Consider the following 21,795-nt stretch of genomic DNA (forward strand, 5'->3'; position numbering starts at 1 on the left):
CTCCAAAGTTTGGGCACAGAGGGGCTCTCCAAACGCAATGTGGTGTCCGCTAACAATTTGAGCCGATTTTCCATTCAATTTGTTAGCGGATACCATGTTGCATTTAGAGAGTCCCTGTGTGCCCAAACATTGGAGCTCCCCCACAAGTGACCCCATTTTGGAAACTAGACCCCCCAAGGCACCTATCTAGATGCATAGTGAGCACTTGGAACCCCTAGGTGCTTCACAAATTGATTCGTAAAAATGAAAAAGTGTTTTTTTTTTCACTTTTTAATTATTACGAATCAATTTGTGAAGCACCTGGGGGTTCCAAGTGCTCACTATGCATCTAGAAAGGTGCCTTGGGGGGTCTAGTTTCCAAAATGGGGTCACTTGTGGGGGAGCTCCAAAGTTTGGGCACAGAGGGGCTCTCCAAACGCAATGTGGTGTCCGCTAACAATTTGAGCCGATTTTCCATTCAATTTGTTAGCGGATACCATGTTGCATTTAGAGAGTCCCTGTGTGCCCAAACATTGGAGCTCCCCCACAAGTGACCACATTTTGGAAACTAAACCCCCCAAGGCACCTATCTAGATGCATAGTGAGCAGTTGGAACCCCCAGGTGCTTCACAAATTGATTCGTAACAATGAAAAAGTGTTTTTTTTTTCACTTTTTCATTTTTATGAATCAATTTGTGAAGCACCTGGGGGTTGCAACTGCTCACTATGCATCTAGATAGGTGCCTTGGGGGGTCTAGTTTCCAAAATGGGGTCACTTGTGGGGGAGCTCCAATGTTTGGGCACACAGGGGCTCTCTAAACGCAACATGGTGTCCGCTAATTATTCAAGCAAATTTTACAATCAAAAAGTCAAATGGCGCTCCTTCCCTTCCGAGCCCTACAGTGCGCCCAAACAGTGTTTTTTCCCCAAATATTGGGTATCTGCGTGCCCAGGGGAAATTGCACAACAAATTTTGCAGTCCATTTTTTCTTGTTACCCCTGTGAAAATAAAAAAAATTGGGTCTAAAGTAATATTTTTGTGAAAAAAGTTAAATGTTCATTTTTTTCTTCCACATTCAAAAAATTCCTATGAAGCACCTGAAGGGTTAATAAAGTTCTTGAATGTGGTTTTGAGCACCTTGAGGGGTGCAGTTTTTAGAATGGTGTCACTTTTGGGTATTTTCTGTCATAAAGACCTCTCAAAGTGACTTCAAATGTGATGTGGTCCCTAAAAAAATGGTTTTGTAAATTTTGTTGGAAAAATTAGAAATCGCTGGTCAACTTTTAACCCTTATAGCTCCCTAACAAAAAAAAATTTTGGTTCCAAAATTGTGCTGATGTAAAGTAGACATGTGGGAAATGTTATTTATTAACTCTTTTGTGTGACATATCGCTCTGATTTCAGGGCTTAAAAATTCAAATTTTGAAAATTGCAAAATTTTCAAAATTTTCGCCAAATTTCCGTTTTTTTCACAAATAAACGCAAGTGATATCAAAGAAATTTTTCCACAATCATGAAGTACAATATGTCACGAAAAAACAATCTCAGAATCAGGGGGATCCGTTGAAGCGTTCCAGAGTAATTACCTCATAAAGTGACAGTGGTCAGAATTGTAAAAATTGGCCCGGTCATTAACGTGCAAACCACCCGCGGGGCTTAAGGGGTTAAGGTGCAGGTGACAAGAGCGACCTATACTGGTTGGCCACCTTTCTCGATCCACGGTACAAGGAGAAATTTCCTTCTCTCCTTTTGGAGTCAACAAAGAGTTTTACAATTGAATTGTTCAAGAGGGCCATTGTAGATCAGTTGCTGAAAACATCACCCTCAGACAATGCTGGTGGCAGAGGTACCAGCTCTTTTCAACACGAAGGGATAATGGGGAGAGACAAGAACACCAGCTCCAACAGAGGTGGGGGGAAAATGTGCATAAATTGGGCAATTTTCAATAGACCAGCACAACAGCAAGGGCTATCTGTGCCTGTAACAATGCCAAGGAGGGATAAGTTGCAGAACATGGTCAAGGGACACTTAAATGACCATACGTGCGTCCTTTCTGACGCTTCAGTTCCCTTTAATTATTGGGTGTCTAAGCTGAACACTTGGTCCGACCTCTCCTTATATGCCTTGGAGGTGCTGGCCTGCCCGGCTGCTAGTGTTGTGTCTGAGCGTGTTTTTAGTTCCGCTGGGGCAATCATCACTGATTGGCGCACACGCCTCTACATAGAAAATGCAGACAGACTTACTCTGATTAAATTCAACAACGACTGGATATCTCCACAGTTTGTAATCCCTCCAGATGAGAGCAAGCCAACCTAAATTCACCAAAAATGCAGATTCATGCGACTGCTATTAACGTCACCCCCTTCCCATAAGAAAACGTTTCCTTCCTGCACATTGTGCAGTGGACAAACCAGGACAGTATTCCTACTCTAGCCTAACTACTATTTGTGATTGGAGGCCCTTGGGATGGTGGCTTCCTGCGTCAACCATGACTCAGCCCATTGGGCTAATTTTTACAAACCCTATGCAGATTGTGCAGTGGAGAAACCAGGACAGTATTCCTACTCCAGCCTAACTACTATTTGTGATTGGTGGCCCTTGGGATTGTGGCTTCCAAAATAGTGATTTAAATTGCCTGGTGCTTGCTTTGTAGCAGGCAGTAGGAATTGTTTGGACTACTGCTTTGTGCAGGGCAATCAAAGATTTTTTACGTAGACTAATATGGACAGAAAGCAGGCTGACACCCCAAAATAGTGGTTAAAATGGCCTGGTGCTGGTTTGTAGCAGGCAGTAGGAAATGTTTGGACTACTGCTTTGTGCAAGGCAATCAAAGATTTTTTATGCAGACTAAAGCGGACAGAAGGCAGGCTGACACCCAAAATAGTGGTTAAAATGGCTTGGTGCTTGTTTGTAGCAGGCAGTAGGAAATGTTTGGACTACTGCTTTGTGCAAGGCAATCAAAGATTTGTTACGTAGACTAATACAGACAGAAGGCAGGCTGACTCCCAAAATAGTGGTTAAAATGGCCTGGTGCTTGTTTGTAGCAGGCAGTAGGAAATGTTTGGACTACTGCTTTGTGCAGGGCAATCAAAGATTTTTTATGTAGACTAATGCGGACAGAAGGCAGGCTGACACCCAAAATAGTGGTTAAAATGGCCTGGTGCTTGTTTGTAGCAGGCAGTAGGAAATGTTTGGACTACTGCTTTGTGCAGGGCAATCAAAGATTTTTTATGTAGACTAATGCGGACAGAAGGCAGGCTGACACCCAAAATAGTGGTTAAAAATGGCCTGGTGTGTGCTTTGTAGCAGGCAGTAGGAAATGTTTGGACTACTGCTTTGTGCAGGGCAATCAAAGATTTTTTACGTACACTAATATGGACAGATGGCAGGCTCTGACCCCTAAAACAGCAGGGAAAATAGACCAGTGCTAAAAAAAAAAAAAAAAAAAGGCATCACATAATGCTAATTCTGTGTGTGCAGGAAAAATATTGCTTTGCCTCTGACAAGAGCTGTTTTAAGATGGACACTGGAAGAATACTTTATCCTCTCCCTACCTAATATGCAATCTCTCCCTCCCTGTACTCTGACTTTGTTGTGTCTTCAGCTCTGAATAGAGCTATTTTTTGGTGTTATTATGGAGCTAGTGAGCGGTTCCTTTAAACACTGAACTAGTACACACTCCAGGTAGCCCTTACAAGAGCTTTTGTTTGATCAAGAGGCCTAAACACTCTCCCTAGCAGCTCAGCGATCTCTCCCTATGCTTATAGAACGCCGGCTCCAGACGCACAAAATGGCGATGGCAGGGCTTAAATAGACCCTATGACGTTGGGCGGCCAGCCAATCACAGTAATGCCACAACCAAGATGTCTGCAACATTACTGTGATTGGTTAAGAAGCCCAGCATGTTTAGTGGCTGCAAAGGAGGCGGCAAAACTGCAGGGCGGGACATCCGAATAAAGCGAGCCGAGTACACAAATACTCGCAATATAACGAGTAACCCGAATATCGTACTATTTGTGCAAATAGCGAATAGTAACGAATACACTCGCTCATCACTAGCCACAAGGCATAATATCAGACTCCTATTTCCTGTTCGCACATGGACATTGAAAGCAAAAGACTGTATCAAACCCTCTTTGCATAGAAGCATATAAATAGTAATAGTACATGTAAATATCATACAGTACTAAGTTTTGATCCTAAAATGCATAAAAGACATCCCACCATGACAAGGTGTATTCAATTTGAACGGTCCTATCTCTAGTATTAAAACCTCACCAAACAGGGCGTGGTTCCCACTTTTTGAGCTAGGCATTTCATCGATATAACTTCCCACGGGCAGGTGTCTTAACAGTCGGGTCTGGGTTTTGCTCTGCCCCAGCTACATTGAGGTTGGCTCACACAAAGTGAGGTTTGAGATTGGACCTTCCTGACTGGCTATACCTTGTCGAGGTGGGATGGTTTTTATGCTTTTTTGATCAAAATAGTGTTAACTAACTACTACTCAATGCTAATTATATGTACTATTGCTATTATACTATATATTTATTTTCTTAGTACAGGGTATATGCTCATTTTGTTTTTATCTTAGGTTTTGTCTGTTAAATGGCCACTATGTGAACGTGATCCTACACATTACACTTATATCAACTTATGTTAAGGCTCATTTTTGGGGTTTTACTCCTATTTGCATAGAAGCCTTTTTTGAGCACACTTCAATCTGTGCAGAAGTCACTATGAAAAGAGGGGAATGAGGCGAGCTGTTACATGACCGATTGTGAATGCTCCATCCTGTGTTATCAACTGGGGATCCCAGCCTGTGATAAGGAGACTGCTAAAAAAGTGTCTTCTGAGCAGAACAGGAAGCATTTGTCTAATATTAGGCTTAGTAGACATTATAAAAATTGCAAGATTTCTGATAAATTATCTATGAATACCAATAGGGATGTCAAACATCAGATACATTTTTGAAGATCAGCCTGTTTATGAATCATTTTAGCCATTTTAAGGCACCCAAGGCCTGTTTATAGGGTATTTGTAGATTTATCCAGCTTTAACCTAACTATTGAGGGGAGATTTATCAAGTTAAATATACCAAAAATCTGTCTTTCATGACTTGCACCATGTTTTTATGTGCTTGGACACTTTCAATATCTTGTCCAAAGGATCTGTTTCCTCAATGAAAAGGGGGTCGGATTGTTAGAAAGAAGCATGGCCTAAATGCAACAGAAAATGCCAGATGATCTATATGAATATAAAGCAATATTGATAACATATTGATCACCCCAAAATGTTATGTGTAAATCCTCCCTGGTTTAGTGTAACCACTGTATGTACAGTAAGTTAGTTTACTCAATATATGAGTTATTTTGTATATTTGTTATGGTCCACTAAAAACCTTAGATGTGTCGATCTGTGACATTTCAATTGTACAAGTTACATTTACTGCAAAGGACAGCAACATTTTATCAAATAAAATCTTCTATGTTGAACATCAAGTTGGGAAGTATTGAGGAGAATGGTAAAGAGATTCTTAGAACAAACCAGCATGAAATTGAATCATTTTTCTTCATTAGCTAACACTTGTCATTATTGAGGTTCAGCATGTGTGTTAACCAGCCTTAAAAATATTGTGCAGAAAAAGACTGTGCTTCCTCCCAGACCACTGCCAATTTACATGGAAGCTATAGGCCTCCTGCAAGAACATCACCTTAAATCAATGCTTTTCCACACTTCAGCAACTTAAAGGCTAGTTACATCAGTAGCACTTGAAGGATTTCATATATAGGGACATTTTATAGATGAAGCATGTCCTAGCTGCAGTTCTACTAAACTAAATTTAAAATGTTCTATATTTTTATAAAGGGCCATCAATCAGAACAAGGAAAACTTAATTTTCTTAGCAACCAATTAGATTTCAAAGGAAAAACAGTAATATCCTTTGCAGAGAAAAATTATGTTTGTATTATTTATTTTTTTGCTATTGATTGATTTTATATGTTTACGTTTTTCAAGTCATAGTATAATATTAGAATTGTAGTACAGGCATGTTATAAACCGAAATTCAATAGCAAGAGGAAATTTATAAATTAAATATATAGGATGAAGATTGCTGACGTTTGGCGATAAAGATTATTATTATCTATTTTAAAATATACTTGATAATCTCTTTTTTTTTTCAAATAAAATAAATTTGATTTACCCAAAATTAGGTCACATCGTTTTTGTCTTCCAATAAATCTTGAAATCTCTTAGGCAATAATAATAATCTAGCCAAGTGATGACAATTAATTGGAAGTTTTACTTATCTCATTTGTGCAAATTATGCAGAAAAAAATCCTAATTATTTTATGCAAAGTCAAAGTGGACTAATTTTTGACAGCCGTGTTAAAGGTGTTAAGCGTATTTTCCTTTGATAAGTGTTGAAGATGTCTCAACAATAAAAGCTTGTGTGGCAATAACTATGAGCAGAGGTTAAGGTTCACTCTCCTAATTCAGTCTTTCATTAATAACATATGCATTTTAGTTGAACAAAGAATCTGTCTGAACATATTGCCATAGGCATTGCATGTACAGAGGTTTTTCACATACAAGTAGCATGAAGTTAAGTCGTAAAATATAATGAAATTTGAAATATCATACTATTATAAAGGTAAAAACTATTTCTCAAAAATGTGTCAACTGGAAACCTCTTTAAATACATTGAGATATATTTAAATTTCTACTTAATTAGGTAATTAAACTCAGGGGGTATTTATTAATCACCCAGATTTCCAGGTGGGATTTAAGATTTGTATATTTGCCATCTGCTCTGTATGGGATGCATGGGTTATTGTACTGCTTATGTGATCCAGCCTTGTTCCTATTGGACAACTGTAAAATAACTAGTGAGATGTAATTAAGTATAAAATGGTGTGTCCTATGATTGATACTGAAAAAAACTAAGGTTGATAAAATGGCTTGCTTGAAAAAATACATGCTGGTTGAATTAATTTATTCCATAATTTTTTTTATAAAAATACATACATACACACTACCGTTCAAAAGTTTGGGGTCATTTAGAAATGTCATTATTTTTGAAAGAAAAGCTAATTTTTTTTAATGAAGCTAACATTAAATGAATCAGAAATACACTCTATACATTGTTAATGTGGTAAATGACTATTCTAGCTGCAAATGTCTTGTTTTTATTGCAATATCTACAGTCATGGCCAAAAGTTTTGAGAATGACACCAAAATTATATTTTCACATGATCTGCTGGCCTCTGGTTTTTATTAGTGTTTGTCTGATGTTTATATCACATACAGAAATATAATTGCAATCATATTATGAGTACCAATAGGTTATATTGACAGTTAGAATGAGTTAATGCAGCAAGTCAATATTTGCAGTGTTGCCCCTTCTTCTTCAAGACCTCTGTAATTCTCCCTGGCATGCTCTCAATCAACTTTTGGACCAAATCCTGACTGATAGCAGTCCATTCTTGCATAATCAATGCTTGCATTTTGCCAGAATTTGTTGGTTTTTGTTTGTCCACCCGTCTCTTGATGATTGACCACAAGTTCTCAATGGGATTAAGATCTGGGGAGTTTCCAGGCCATGGACCCAAAATCTCTATGTTTTGTTCCATGAGCCATTTAGTTATCACCTTTGCTTTATGGCAAGGTGCTCCATCATGCTGGAAAAGGCATTGATGGGTGCCAAACTGCTCTTGGACGGTTGGGAGAAGTTGCTCTTGGAGGACATTCTGGTACCATTCTTTATTCATGGCTGTGTTTTTAGGCAAGACTGTGAGTGAGCCGATTCCCTTGGCTGAGAAGCAACCCCACACATGAATGGTTTCAGGATGCTTTACAGTTGGCATGAGACAAGACTGGTGGTAGCGCTCACCTCTACTTCTCCGAATAAGCTGTTTTCCAGATGTCCCAAACAATCGAAAAGGGGATTCATCAGAGAAAATGACTTTGCCCCAGTCCTCAGCAGTCCACTCCCTGTACCTTTTGCAGAATATCAGTCGGTCCCTGATGTTTTATCTGGAGAGAAGTGGCTTCTTTGCTGCCCTCCTTGAAACCAGCCCTTGCTCAAAGAGTCTCCGCCTCACAGTGCATGCAGAAGCACTCACACCAGCTTGCAGCCATTCCTGAGCAAGCTCGGCACTGCTGGTAGTCCGATCCCGCAGCTGAAACAGTTTTAAGACACGGTCCTGGCGCTTGCTGGTCTTTCTTGGGCGCCCTGGAGCCTTTTTGACAACAATGGAAGCTCTCTCCTTGAAGTTTTTGATGATGCGATAGATTGTTGACTGAGGTGCAATCTTTGTAGCTGCGATACTCTTTCCTGTTAGGCCATTTTTGCGCAGTGCAATGATGGCTGCACGTGTTTCTTTAGAGATAACCATGATTAACTGAAGAGAAACAATGATACCAAGAACCAGCCTCCTTTTAAAGTGTCCAGTGATGTCATTCTTACTAAATCATGACTGATTAATCGCCAGCCCTGTCCTCATCAACACCCACACCTGTGTTAATGGATCAATCACTAAAACGATGTTAGCTGCTCCTTTTAAGGCAGGACTGCAATGATGTTGAAATGTATTTTGGGAGTTAAAGTTCATTTTCTGGGCAAATATTGACTTCGCAAGTACAGTAATTGCTGTTAAGCTGATCACTCTTTGACATTCAGGATTATATGCAAATTGCCATTACAAAAAATGAAGCAGTAAACTTTGGAAAAATTACTATTTGTCTCATTCTCAATATTTTTGCCCATGACTGTACATAGGTGTATACAGGCCCATTTCCATCAACCACCACTCCAGTGTTTTAATGGTACAATGTGTTTGCTAACTGTGCAAGAAGGCTAATGGATGTTTAGAAAACCCTTGCACAAGTATGTTAGCCCAGCTGAAAACGGTTTGGCTGATTTGAGAAGCTATAAAATTGACCTTCCTTTGAGCTAGTTGAGAATCTGGAGCATTACATTTGTTTGTTCTATGAAACTCACAAAATGGGCAGAAAAAGAGAACTTTCATGTGAAACTCGACAGTCTATTCTTGTTCTTAGAAATGAAGGCTATTCCATGCGAGAAATTGTCAAGAAACTGAAGATTTCCTACAATGGTGTGTACTACTCCCTTCAGAGGAGAGCACAAACAGGCTCTAACCAGAGTAGAAAGAGAAGTGGGAGGCCCCGCTGCACTGCTGAGCAACAAGACAAGTACATTAGAGTCTCTAGTTTGAGAAATCGATGCCTCACAGCTCCTCAACTGGCAGCTTCATTAATTAGTACACGCAAAACGCCAGTGTCAACGTCTACAGTGAAGAGGCGACTCCGGGATGCTGGCCTTCAGGGCAAAGTGGCAAAGAAAAAGCCATATCTGAGCTAATAAAAGGAAAAGATTAATATGGGCAAAAGAACACAGACATCGGACAGAGGAAGATTGGAAAAAGTTTTATGGACACACGAATCAAAGTTTGAGGTGTTTGGATCACACAGAAGAACATTTGTGAGATGCAGAACAGCTGAAAAGATGCTGGAAGAGTGCCTGACGCCATCTCTCAAGCATGGTGGAGGTAATGTGATGGTCTGGGGTTGCTTTGGTGCTGGTAAAGTGGGAGATTTGTACAAGGTAAATGGGATTTTGAATAAGGAAGGATATCACTCAATTTTGCAACGCCATGCCATACCCTGTGGACAGCGCTTGATTGGAGCCAATTTCATCCTACAACAGGACAATGACCCAAAGCACATCTCCAAATTATGCATGACCTATTTAGGGAAGAAGCAGGCAGCAGGCATTCTATCTGTAATGGAGTGGCAGCACAGTCACCAGATCTCAACCCCATTGAGCTGTTGTGGGAGCAGCTTGACCGTATGGCACGCAAAAAGTGCCCATCAAGCCAATCCAACTTGTGGGGGGGGGGCTTCAAGATTACCTCAGCAAATTAACAGCTAGAATGCCAAAGGTCTGCAATGTTGTAATTACTGCAAAGAGAGCATTCTTTGACGAAAGCAAAGTTTGAAGGAGAAAATTATTCTTTCAAATAAAAATCATCATTTCTAACCTTGTCAATGTCTGGACTATATTTTCTATTCATTTTGCAACTCATTTGATAAATAAAAGTATGAGTTTTCATGGAAAGCACAAAATTTTCTGGGTGACCCCAAACTTTTGAACGGTAGTGTGTACATATATATACATATATATATATATATATATATATATATATATATATACACAATATAAGAACTATGTAAAGGAGAATATTGTATTTTAGATGTCTAATGGAAAGCAATGCATGTAATACAAATATATAAATGGACAGTACTGAGAACTAATAATCTCTTTATACCTGGATTTCCAATGATGACTAAGGGGAAAGAAGGCTTAATCATCATCATCACAGGCATTTCTTTACTGTACGAGCAGTGAGATTATGGAACTCTCGGCGACAACATGTTGTAATGATTGACTAACTAAACAAGTTCAAGGCGGACCTGGATGCCTTTCTTGAAAACTTTTTACAATACATCATAATATGATTAAAGCTAGCTCTACAAGTGTGCATGTGGTCATCAAATCCATATACATGTCTCATTGAACTCAGCAAAGATCCATTAGATCAATAGATAAACTAATGGGATTAAATCAGTCTGCTTGAATAAACACTGTATCACTTGTATGTTATAGGTTATGTTTAAAGACTGACCAGATGAGCAGTATATCAGTATACCAATTGATCAGTAGTATGATAAGTAGCATGGTGAAGACAAACATTTTAAAGCCATAGGTCTGGCCTCTTTTAAGGGAAAGGACAGTCTGTGGCCACAGGTTTCTGAGAAGTAAATCCAGTACTGTGTATCTGGCTATTTCACACTACTTTATAAAGTAGTGGGGATGTAAATGTCAATGACATTATTATTCCAAGCTATATCGTCTTTGTTGTTGTTAAATATGAAAAAAATCTATAAAAATTACAATTATACAAAAAAATAAAGAATTAACACCCACCTAATAAGCCAGGATTAGGAAATCTCCATGAATCATTATAAGATGAATATTGTGGATGGCTGTATGGACTCCCAGAGAAATCACTCCCTACAATGCAAGCAAAAAGTAATTAAATAAAAAGTATAATATGCAGATAACATTAACATTTGGTATGTTTAGTCTATACTAATATATATATATATATATATATATATATATATATATATACATAGTAGAAAAGACAATATTGTGATTTTTCATGCATTATTTTGCATATATTCTTCAGTTACAAAATTGGAAATAAATGAAACTGAGAGACAAACATGTATGAAATAAATATAATGTTAGAAGAAAAAATAAAAAGTGCTTTAATGAGTAACCATAAGTTTCTAAAGAATTAGAACAGGGACTCAATGAAGTTGAACAGCTTTATTAGTTTGGATTTTAATGAACACTCAGTATTCAAAAAGTCTGTCTTACACCCTTGTAATATTTGATCAGAGAAAACATGAGTGATGGATGCTGTGGATTTACAAAGATTCCATGCACATGGCATAAAACAGCTGTCAGTGCAGTGATGGGGAAAGTAGGTATTTTTTAGATAACCTCCATCTATTCTTTGAAATACATTCGGTAGAAAACATAAGTTTGACTGTAGTAAGTCTGTCTCTCCATAGAGAATAGGAATTTTCATTGGATATCCACCCAGTCCATGAGGCCATACTGTGACCGATCATCATAAGCTATAGGGACACTCATCATCATAAGCCAGCCTTAGTTAGTACTTTGCATGATTAGTTTCAAGTCAAGCTTGCATTCATTTTTTTTTCAGTTAGTAGTGAATAATTCTTGTAGAACCTAATTTTGTTCTCCAGGCAATGAAATTAGTGCTTATGGATATAGAGTATAGGTAGAGTAAGAGTTACTCTCATACTATCCTTATGATTAATATAGCATGGGGTTGAATATGGAGAAAAAAGGGAAGTAATCTAACTTCTCATCACAGTCACAGATACACACTAAGCTAATTAACCTGTTAGCATATATTTTGGATTGTGATAAAAGCTTATATATCGAAACATACGCTCACATATACATGTGTTGTGAATGAGTGGCTAGCATGGGTGCACACAGACGTCTTCTGAGCATTACATGACAAGATTACATTTTGATAACAAGATTCATCTTGGAACAAAGCAGAGTGAAGGAATTATCCTTTTCAACTCTTGTGTTTCACTGTTCGATCTCCTTTTTTACTTCTGTACCAAATTTCCTTGCACTGACTGCTTTCGCAAACACACATTTCTAGCTGTCTCTGGGGATACTCTATTGCCTGACAAGCTGAGGCTTCCAATTCTCTAGTTGTTATGCCTGAGTAGTCAACTGTCAGCCTTATGCAGTGTGGGCTAGCCAAAGGCTTAAGGAGCATTCAGCACCAACAACTAAGTAATTCTTCAGCCTACATACCAGCCCCTTCCTCTGAAACACTCGCTGTTCAGTGTATCTAGTCGACTTGTGACACCGATGGGGATTACATGGTTAATAGTAAAGAGACTAAGCAGTAGTGTAAGTATAGCGGAAGAATAGAGTATAAACAATCTGTCGCAACTACATAGGCAAAAATAACAAGATACCATCTAGCAACACAAAAATTGTGTGATGGTATTCATTGTTAAGAGGCCAGTACCTTATCTGTTTACTTATATTTCAGCATACACTTTTACACTAAAATCCCCCTCAAGACACAAAGACAAACATATTAATAATGTAGTAATGTATTAGGTCTAAAAGTCTTAATTAATCTAGTGGATATTTAAAGGAGTTATCATGGACATGTATGTCTTATCTTTAGGCTAGGGTCACACTAGTGTATATTCTCTCATCTGAGAAAATCGGTCTGATTATGCTAAACACACTCTGATTAGGGTTTGATCATAGTATGATCTGATTTTCTTGGATAAGCAAAAGCTGAAAAAAGATTTCGCCATCGTCTCCACTGTGTCAATCCTTGGACATCGGACCGCACTTGGATATCATCCAAGTATGTTACAATTTTTTTCCACGGACTCATTGACTTGCATGGCGGAGTGTGATCCGAATATTAGATGCAAATCGTGCATGCTGCGATTTTTTCCTCAGACTCTGTCCAAACAAAAAAATGGATATGTGCACGGTCCCATTCAATAATATTGGTCCAAGTGTAATCCGATGTTTGTGCACAAGCCCTTAGGTCATCAATGTGACACCCATCACCCCCGCCGATCAGCCAATCCCAGGGCTGACAATAGCCAGAACTGCAAAGCACAGCCTCCATCAACGGAATCGTGAATTTTTTGGGAGCCCCCATGCATTATTTATGCAAAGCTGCATTTTAGAATACCTTTGTTAAAAATGTGAAGCATATTGTTAAATCACATCTAAAAATCACAATTTTATGCAATGCAATTTCACATTGCATGTAATATGTTGCTGTGGAGCCTGGACCTTAGAAAGCAATATACAACTGTCATTCATACAAATAATGCCTTCATTTTCACACAGTTTGCCCCTATTTAGCCTCAAGCACATGTTACATTACGTTTGCCCCTATTTAGCCTCAAGCACATGTTACATTACAGATCAGTGTTGTACAAATTCATAATTTGGCACCGATAGATATCAGTTGGCCCATATTGTGCATCTTTTAACCTCCAATGACATATGGAGGCAAGAAGAGCTTTTAGATCACTGAGTCAGAGAATATGTGGCACCCCAGGGGTCTGGTTACCACAGTAATAGAAATATTACGTCTGAGAGCAGGTGGGAGGTTTCCTGGTCAGGAGCCCTTAAACATGCAACACCTCCTGCCCAGTCCTGGGAGGGGAGGAATCTGCCCTTATAAACTGGGTCTGGGGCGGGATTAGACAGTCAGAGCCTGGAGTGAAGTTCCAGACACAGGGCAAGAAACAGCTAGGAGCTCTGCAGGAGCAGGAGCTGAGTGCCAGGGACTGGAAGCAGATATTGCTCATCCTGGCTGAAGAGACTACTACCGAACAACGGAGTCCGAGGCTGTGGAAACCTCTAAGTCCAGCAGCAGAATCCAGCCGGCAGGGGATTCCAGGTCCTCTGGCCGTAGAAGCCCGGAGGCTCAGTCACAAGGAAGGGACCAGCACCGCCATCGAGGAGCGGAGGCTATCAGAAGGCCCCAAAGTCACCAGCCATACGGGTGAGCACCACACGGTATACTCAGGGACGTGGGCTACTTCCACTCGCTTACAGCAAGGTAGCCAGGAAGAGTGCAGATAGACGGGGAGGCCTACAACTCCACCTGGCCAGGGGAACTCCTGCTTGCTCGCAGACTGACCAGGCCCCTTATGCTAGCCAGTATTCCCAGGAGGGTCTGCCTTAATATCATCAGTAAAGACCCTGAACTGCACTGCAAAGACTCTGAGTCGTTCCTGCTTTCTCACCGCATACAGCACTACTAGTACTGGGACACCCGCGCACCATCACTCCCATCATCCATATTCCCAGCCCTGAGGCCATACTCTTCCCGTGGGGAGTTATCCCATCTTTAGCTGCGCACACCACACCAGCCTCAGCGGACTGCCTCGAAGCAGCGGTACACCCTGACCGCAATCCACGGGTGGCGTAGTCGGACAATTAACCACAAAAACCCTATAAAGACTGCCACTGGTTTGACCACCCTGAGCCACGGGACCGGGTCGCCGCCACGGAGACTACAACCCCCAGAGACCCGGCTCCGGGTTTCCCACACACGTGCACACACGGCCCAGGGGGCGCATCAACTTTGGCGTAGTCGGCAGGATTTCGTGCCCCCAACCACCGGGTACTGCGTGCCTTCAAAAGACTGTCACACCTGCCGTGGTGAATGTTCCCGCCATCCGGAGCCGTTTCCCGCCATCTTCAGTTGGTTCCCGCCATCCGCAGCTGTTTTCCCGTCATCCGCAGTTGTTTTCCCGCCATCGGACGTCATCTTCGGGACGCCGCGCGGGAAGAAGAGGGGCGTGGACGCCGAAAGCGCGCGAGACCTGAAGCTCCGCCCTACGCACCGACGCTGCGCAAGGTCCTGGAAGGGAGAGAGAGCGACGCTGAAGTCACCAGGACGCGACGCAAGGTCCTCGTCCGGAGCAGCACCAGCGGAGCCGCGGCCTACAGAAGAGGATCGTCGGAAGGTAGGCCACACTTAACTAGGGGGGAGGAAGATGACGGACACGGAGGGACCCTCTACCACCAGCGCGGCCACTGACGCAGTAATGCCATTTACAATGCCTTACATCCCCGGAGCGGCCTGGCTGCCCCAATACTCAGGGGAGTCGCATACCCTAAGCGACTTTAAAGAGAGACTGTACAGCCTATTTAAGGTATACCCCCTGACAGAGGGCCAGAAAGTGAGCATATTGATAGGCCAGCTAACCGGCGCAGTCCAGCGTGAAGTAAAGTCCTGGTCAGTCCGGGACAAGGAGACAGTAAAGGAGATCTTAGCCTGTCTGAAGGACACTTTTGATACCCGCACCTCAGCTGAGATCAAAATGAGATTTTATGGGTGCAAGCAGCGGGCCCAAGACAGTATAAGAGACTATGCTTTGAGTTTGCAAGAAGCCCTGGGAGCCATTAAACAGGCAGACCCTGACAGTGTGCGGAATGCAGATGAACTGTTAACTGAGCAATTCATTGAGGGTCTGCTGTCCAAAGCCCACCGAACCCAGTTACGTGCAATGGCCTTGCAGAACCCTGGTTTAGACTTTGCAAAGTTCAAAGACAGGGCCATCCGGGTGCTCAGAGAACCGGCACCGGGTAGCGCTGTAACCCACCGGCGCCCTGCTATTACCTATCATCAAGAGGTGGCACCCTTGTCTGCAGAGCCTGTAGGAGCTGGTGCGCAGGCTTTGGACAACAACCCGGCTACAGACCTGCACCATCAGGTCCAAGAGCTAACTAAAAGCGTAGCCGCTCTAACCCGAACTGTGCAGTCTTTACAGGTCTCTCCTCCAGGAAGGATCAAGCTGGCCACCAGTCCGGAGGACGTCCCGTGGCACCGACAGAGGAGGATCCCATCGTCCAGAGGAAGACCCAGCGACAGATACAACGAGGACGGACAACCCATCTGCCGCCGCTGCAATCAACCCGGACATATGGCAAGGTACTGTAATTTAAACAGGCACAACCTGGGGCAGAGGGCCAACCCCCAGGCATAAGATCATCAGGCCCATCGAACTGGCGTGATAAATACGTAGGGGGACGTCCGGTCTTGCCTGTGGTACTGGATGGCATTCCTATGAGTGCCCTACTAGACACTGGGTCACAGGTAACTACCATCCCTTATGTGCTCTTTAAGCGATACTGGAATGCCTCAGACATAACCCGCTACCCAGATGACGACCTGAGTATCATCGCCAGCAATGGTCAGCCCGTGCCGCAGGTGGGATTCAAAGAGGTGACCATTAAGATCGGTAAAGTCGAACTAGCGGCACAAGGACTGATCATTGTGGACATTGACCATCGTGAGAGTCACCCTAAAATAACCTTGGGTACTAACGTGATTGAAAATTGTCTTGCAGAGATAATTCTCATTTTATAGCAGGTTGCCATGAACGCCAGTTCCAGCCAGCAGCGTGTCCTCCAAAAAGAGATCCGGGCACTGATGAAACGGCAACAGGTGGAACTATCTGGTGGTGAGATTGGAAGCGTGAGAATGTGTGACCCGTTCCCTATTGCCATGCCCCCGAACAGTGAAATGATGATATGGTGCCGGGCAGCTATTGGTCTAAGAGGTAGAGACTACCAAGCAATGCTAGAGCCCGTCTACTCAGACAGTAGGCCCACCATTTTGACAGCACGGGGAGTGGTCGATGTACGCCATGGGAGGGTACCTGTCCGCATCGTAAATATCGGGGAGAGAGAAGTACACCTGCCCCGGTATGCCACGCTAGCCAAATTGTTCACCATAAACCAAAATTCTGCAAAGGCCGTAGAACCCTTGCCTCCATCTCAACCAGAGGAAGGTAACGGCTCTAAGAAACAAATGGAGGACTGGTGTCAGCAACTGCATTTGGGTACTGACTCCACTCCCTCACACCAAAAACAGGGAGTCTACCGGGTGGTTCAGGAGTATGAAAGAGTCTTTAGTAAACACCCGCTAGACTTCGGGCGAGTAAAGGGGGTAGAACATCACATCCCCACAGGAGACCATCCACCCATAAAGGAAAGATACCGACCTGTACCCCCTGCACACTATCAGCATGCAATGGGGATGTTGCGGGACATGAAGGAGGCTGGGGTAATCAGGGACAGCTGTAGCCCCTGGGCAGCTCCACTAGTTCTAGTGAAAAAGAAGGACAACACAATGAGAATGTGTATAGACTACAGAAAGGTCAACCGTATCACACACAAAGATGCATACCTGTTACCTAGAATAGAAGAATCTTTAGCTGCATTAAAATCTGCTAACTTCTTCTCCACTTTGGATCTTACTAGCGGGTACTGGCAGGTTCCTGTAGCAGAGGCAGACAAGGAGAAGACTGCATTCACCACCCCTATGGGTCTCAGTGAATTCAACTGTATGCCGTTCGGGCTCTTCAACGCACCAGGAACCTTCCAGCGGTTCATGGAATGCTGTCTGGGACACCGGAATTTCGAGACGGTCCTGTTATACCTGGACGATGTCATTGTTTATTCCAAAACCTACGAGGACCATTTGAAACACCTGGCAGAAGTGTTTGATGCCCTGTCAAGCTACGGCCTAAAGGTGAAACCATCCAAGTGTCACCTGCTGAAACCAAAGGTGCAGTACCTGGGACACATGGTGAGTGCTGACGGAGTGGCTCCCGACCCCGATAAGATCACCGTGATTAAAGACTGGCCAAGACCCTCCAGCATAATGGAAGTGCGGCAGTTTCTCGGGGTGGTAGGCTACTACCGAAGATTCATTCCCGGTTTCACCAAAATGGCAGCTCCTATGCAGGACCTCCTGATAGGTCAATCCAGGAAGGCCAAAAACCAGAAGCCGCCCTTCAGGTGGAAAAAGCTGGAAGAGGAGTCCTTCCGCCAGCTGAAGATGGCCCTCACGGGGGATGAAATCCTGGCGTACCCTGACTACAGCCAGCCCTTTATCCTCCACACGGACGCGAGCAACATCGGCCTAAGAGCCGTACTGTCCCACATCCAGCAGGGGAAAGAACGGGTAATCGCTTACGCCAGCCGAAAACTACGGCCCACGGAGAGGAACCCTGAGAATTATAGCTCATTCAAGCTAGAGTTCCTGGTAGTGGTGTGGGCAGTGACCGAACGTTTCAAGCATTACCTTGCCTCTTCCAAGTTCACCGTGTACACGGATAACAACCCGTTGACACACCTGGACACTGCAAGACTTGGTGCCCTGGAGCAGAGATGGGTGGCCCGCCTGTCCAATTATGAATTCACCATCAAATACCGGGCGGGACGCTCAAATGCCAACGCGGATGCAGTGTCCAGAATGCCAAACTTACCGGACGTAGGGGAAGATCCAGAAGAACTGGAAGAAGTCGAACTCCCTGCGTTCCACCGCCATGGGATTACCCTGTATTCCCACCGTGTAAGGGACAGACGCTCTGCCACTTTCAATCCCCTACCCCACTACAGCTGGGCAGAGACACCAGATCCCGCAGTCCGTCTGGTGAAGGAAATGCTGACACAGGCTGATGCCCGTCTTGACCCAGACGCTCCGGAGGAGACCAAGCAACTGTGGAAGGAGAAAAGTAAACTGTTTCTTTACAAGGAGAAGCTGTGCCGGAGAATTGTCAACTCAAGAACACATGAGCTGACCTGGCAGGTAGTGGTCCCAAGACAAGATTCGGCTATGGTTCTGGAGGCATTCCACGACGGAGCAGGACACTTCGGATGGAAGAAGCTGGAGTTCCTGTTGCGTGGACGGTTCTACTGGGTAGGCATGAGAGGAGCCATCGAGAGGTGGTGTAGAGACTGTGGCCCGTTCAACCTAAGAAGGAAGTACCGCGCCAGCCAGAAGACTCCCCTGCAGTCCATCATCACAAGACAGCCACTGGAGCTGGTAGCTCTGGACCATGTGAAACTGGCTCCAAGCAAATCTGGGTACGTCTACACCCTCGCAATCGTAGATCACTACTCCCAGTTCCTGGTGGTGGTCCCTGTCAAGGACTTAATGGCTCAAACAGCAGCTAGGGCCTTCCAGCAGCACTTCTGCCGTCCACACGGGTATCCGGAGCAAGTGCTGAAGGACCAAGGACCAGCGTTCGAAGCGGAGGTCTTCCAAGAGTTCTGCAATCTGTATGGCTGCAGGAAGATAGGAACAACCCCCTATCACCCTCAGACCAACGGACTATGTGAGAAAATGAACCAGGTGGTGATAGACTTGCTAAAAATGTTGCCCCTGGAAGAACACAGTCTGTGGCCTGAAAAACTGCCTGATCTGGTGGACTTATATAATCACATCCCTGTAGGTTCCACCAACTGTACCCCGGCTTACCTAATGAGAGCAAGACCTGGTAAGCTGCCTATTGACCTGGATATGGGAGTCCTGACACCTGAGGACACCTCGCCAGAGGCAGACTGGGATACAGAACGGCAGCAGCAGTATCGGAAAGTACAGGAGAGCGTCGAGCGAAGTCTGTCTCAAGCAAGAGAAAGGCAAGAGAAGACTTATAACCAGCATGCTCCCGCTGTTCCCCTGGTACCTGGAGAGCAGGTCTTGAAGAGAAAGAGGCGGCTCCACAAGTTGAACGACCAGTGGGAGAAGGACCCGTACACCGTACTGCCCTCAAGCCATGACAATCCAAAAGTCTGCATAATCAGTAAGGATGGAGGAGAGACCACAGCCATTGTTTCCAGAGACCACCTGAAAAAGTGTCCCGAGCAGCTGCAAAGCCCTGACGAAGATCAAGAGAACTCTCAACCCGCAGAGGAAAGGGAAGAAATGATCAGTACCGTACTCGGAGACTTTCGCCGGTCCTGGACTCAAATCAACAATGCAGTCATGGTACCCGTCCTCACCTTTCTCCTGCCAGCCCCTCAAGGGCCTACAGAAGAACAGGTAGTGTCAGAAGAGCAGCCGGCCCAGGAGGCAGTAGAATCCATACCAGCAGCCCAGGAGAATCAACCCTCTGCTAGTAGTGAGCCTGCCGTGCCCCTAGTAAGCCAAAGAGTATGCAGAAAGCTGCCAGGCCTGCCCATAACACCTTCTACACCCTGTAGTTCAGAACCAGATAGCGGGTTACGTAGGTCCCCCAGGAGCACTAGAGGACAGATGCCCGCTCGCTGGAGAGTCTAATGCCAAGTATATATTTACCTGTACATACGTAAATGCTGAAAAAGGTTTATGTTTTTGTTGCCTGTTCATTGATTATGTTTCTCTAGTTACCCTGCAGGTTTATTTGGACTGACAGGTTATGGGCGCTGAGTAACCGGAACTAAATTGTAGATAGTTGCACCTTGGTGCCTCTTGCGAAGATGGCCGCAGAAGAGAAAAACCTGTCTGGTGTGGCCTCCTTGTGGCCCAAAGTAGCTAGCCTCAACCTTGCAGCCACGCCCAGGGCCAAAGTTTGGGGTTTGCTTTGGACAGGTCCCCTACTCTGTTCCAAGACTTCACCTTGTTGGGTGACATGGACACCCGGTTACGGACACGCCGTGACCTCTAAAGACTAAAACTTCTTGTACATATGTTATGCTTTTGTTATACCCTGTATTTGTGTTTTCTTAAAAATGTGTTCAGTCCCGGAGTACTAAAATTTACAAGGGGGGAATGTGGCACCCCAGGGGTCTGGTTACCACAGTAATAGAAATATTACGTCTGAGAGCAGGTGGGAGGTTTCCTGGTCAGGAGCCCTTAAACATGCAACACCTCCTGCCCAGTCCTGGGAGGGGGAGGCATCTGCCCTTATAAACTGGGTCTGGGGCGGGATTAGACAGTCAGAGCCTGGAGTGAAGTTCCAGACACAGGGCATGAAACAGCTAGGAGCTCTGTAGGAGCAGGAGATGAGTGCCAGGGACTGGAAGCAGATATTGCTCGTCCTGGCTGAAGAGACTACTACCGGACAACGGAGTCCGAGGCTGTGGGAACCTCTAAGTCCAGCAGCAGAAACCAGCCGGCAGGGGATTCCAGGTCCTCTGGCCATAGAAGCCCAGAGGCTCAGTCACAAGGAAGGGACCAGCACCGCCATGGAGGAGCGGAGGCTATCAGAAGGCCCCAAAGTCACCAGCCATACGGTTGAGCACCACACGGTATACTCAGGGACGTGGGCTACTTCCACTCACTTACAGCAAGGTAGCCAGGAAGAGTGCAGATAGATGGGGAGGCCTTCAACTCCACCTGGCCAGGGGAACTCCTGCTTGCTCGCAGACTGACCAGGCCCCTTATGCTAGCCAGTACTCCCGGGAGGGTCTGCCTTAATATCATCAGTAAAGACCCTGAACTGCACTGCAAAGACTCTACTCTGAGTCGTTCCTGCTTTCTCACCGCATACAGCACTACTAGTACTGGGACGCCCGCGCACCATCACTCCCATCATCCACATTCCCTGCCCTGAGGCCATACTCTTCCCGTGGGGAGTTATCCCATCTTTAGCTGCGCACACCACACCAGCCTCAGCGGACTGCCTCGCAGCGGCGGTACACCCTGACCGCAATCCACGGGTGGCGTAGTCGGACAATTAACCACAAAAACCCTATAAAGACTGCCACTGGTTTGACCACCCTGAGCCACGGGACCGGGTCGCCGCCACGGAGACTACAACCCCCAGAGACCTGGCTCCGGGGTTTCCCACACACGTGCACACACGGCCCAGGGGGCGCGTCAAATACATGAGAAGAAAAATTG

The 21,795-nt window shown here is 44.3% G+C and overlaps 1 protein-coding gene across 2 annotated transcripts in view; it reads right to left on the minus strand.

The window, feature by feature from the left end:
- Positions 1–21,795, minus strand: part of PAX5 (paired box 5) — a 383,086-nt gene that overhangs the window by 17,582 nt on the left and 343,709 nt on the right. For both annotated transcript variants that reach the window (XM_073662499.1, XM_073662491.1), the window contains one exon: positions 10,989–11,075. In XM_073662499.1, the coding sequence (XP_073518600.1) occupies positions 10,989–11,075 (87 nt within the window). The remainder of the gene's footprint in view (positions 1–10,988; positions 11,076–21,795) is intronic.

The sequence above is a fragment of the Phyllobates terribilis genome, unplaced genomic scaffold (genome assembly GCF_046119375.1).
Source record: "Phyllobates terribilis strain yellow unplaced genomic scaffold, ASM4611937v1 Scaffold_1__5_contigs__length_1240528914, whole genome shotgun sequence".
In the NCBI taxonomy this organism is placed as follows: domain Eukaryota; kingdom Metazoa; phylum Chordata; class Amphibia; order Anura; family Dendrobatidae; genus Phyllobates; species Phyllobates terribilis.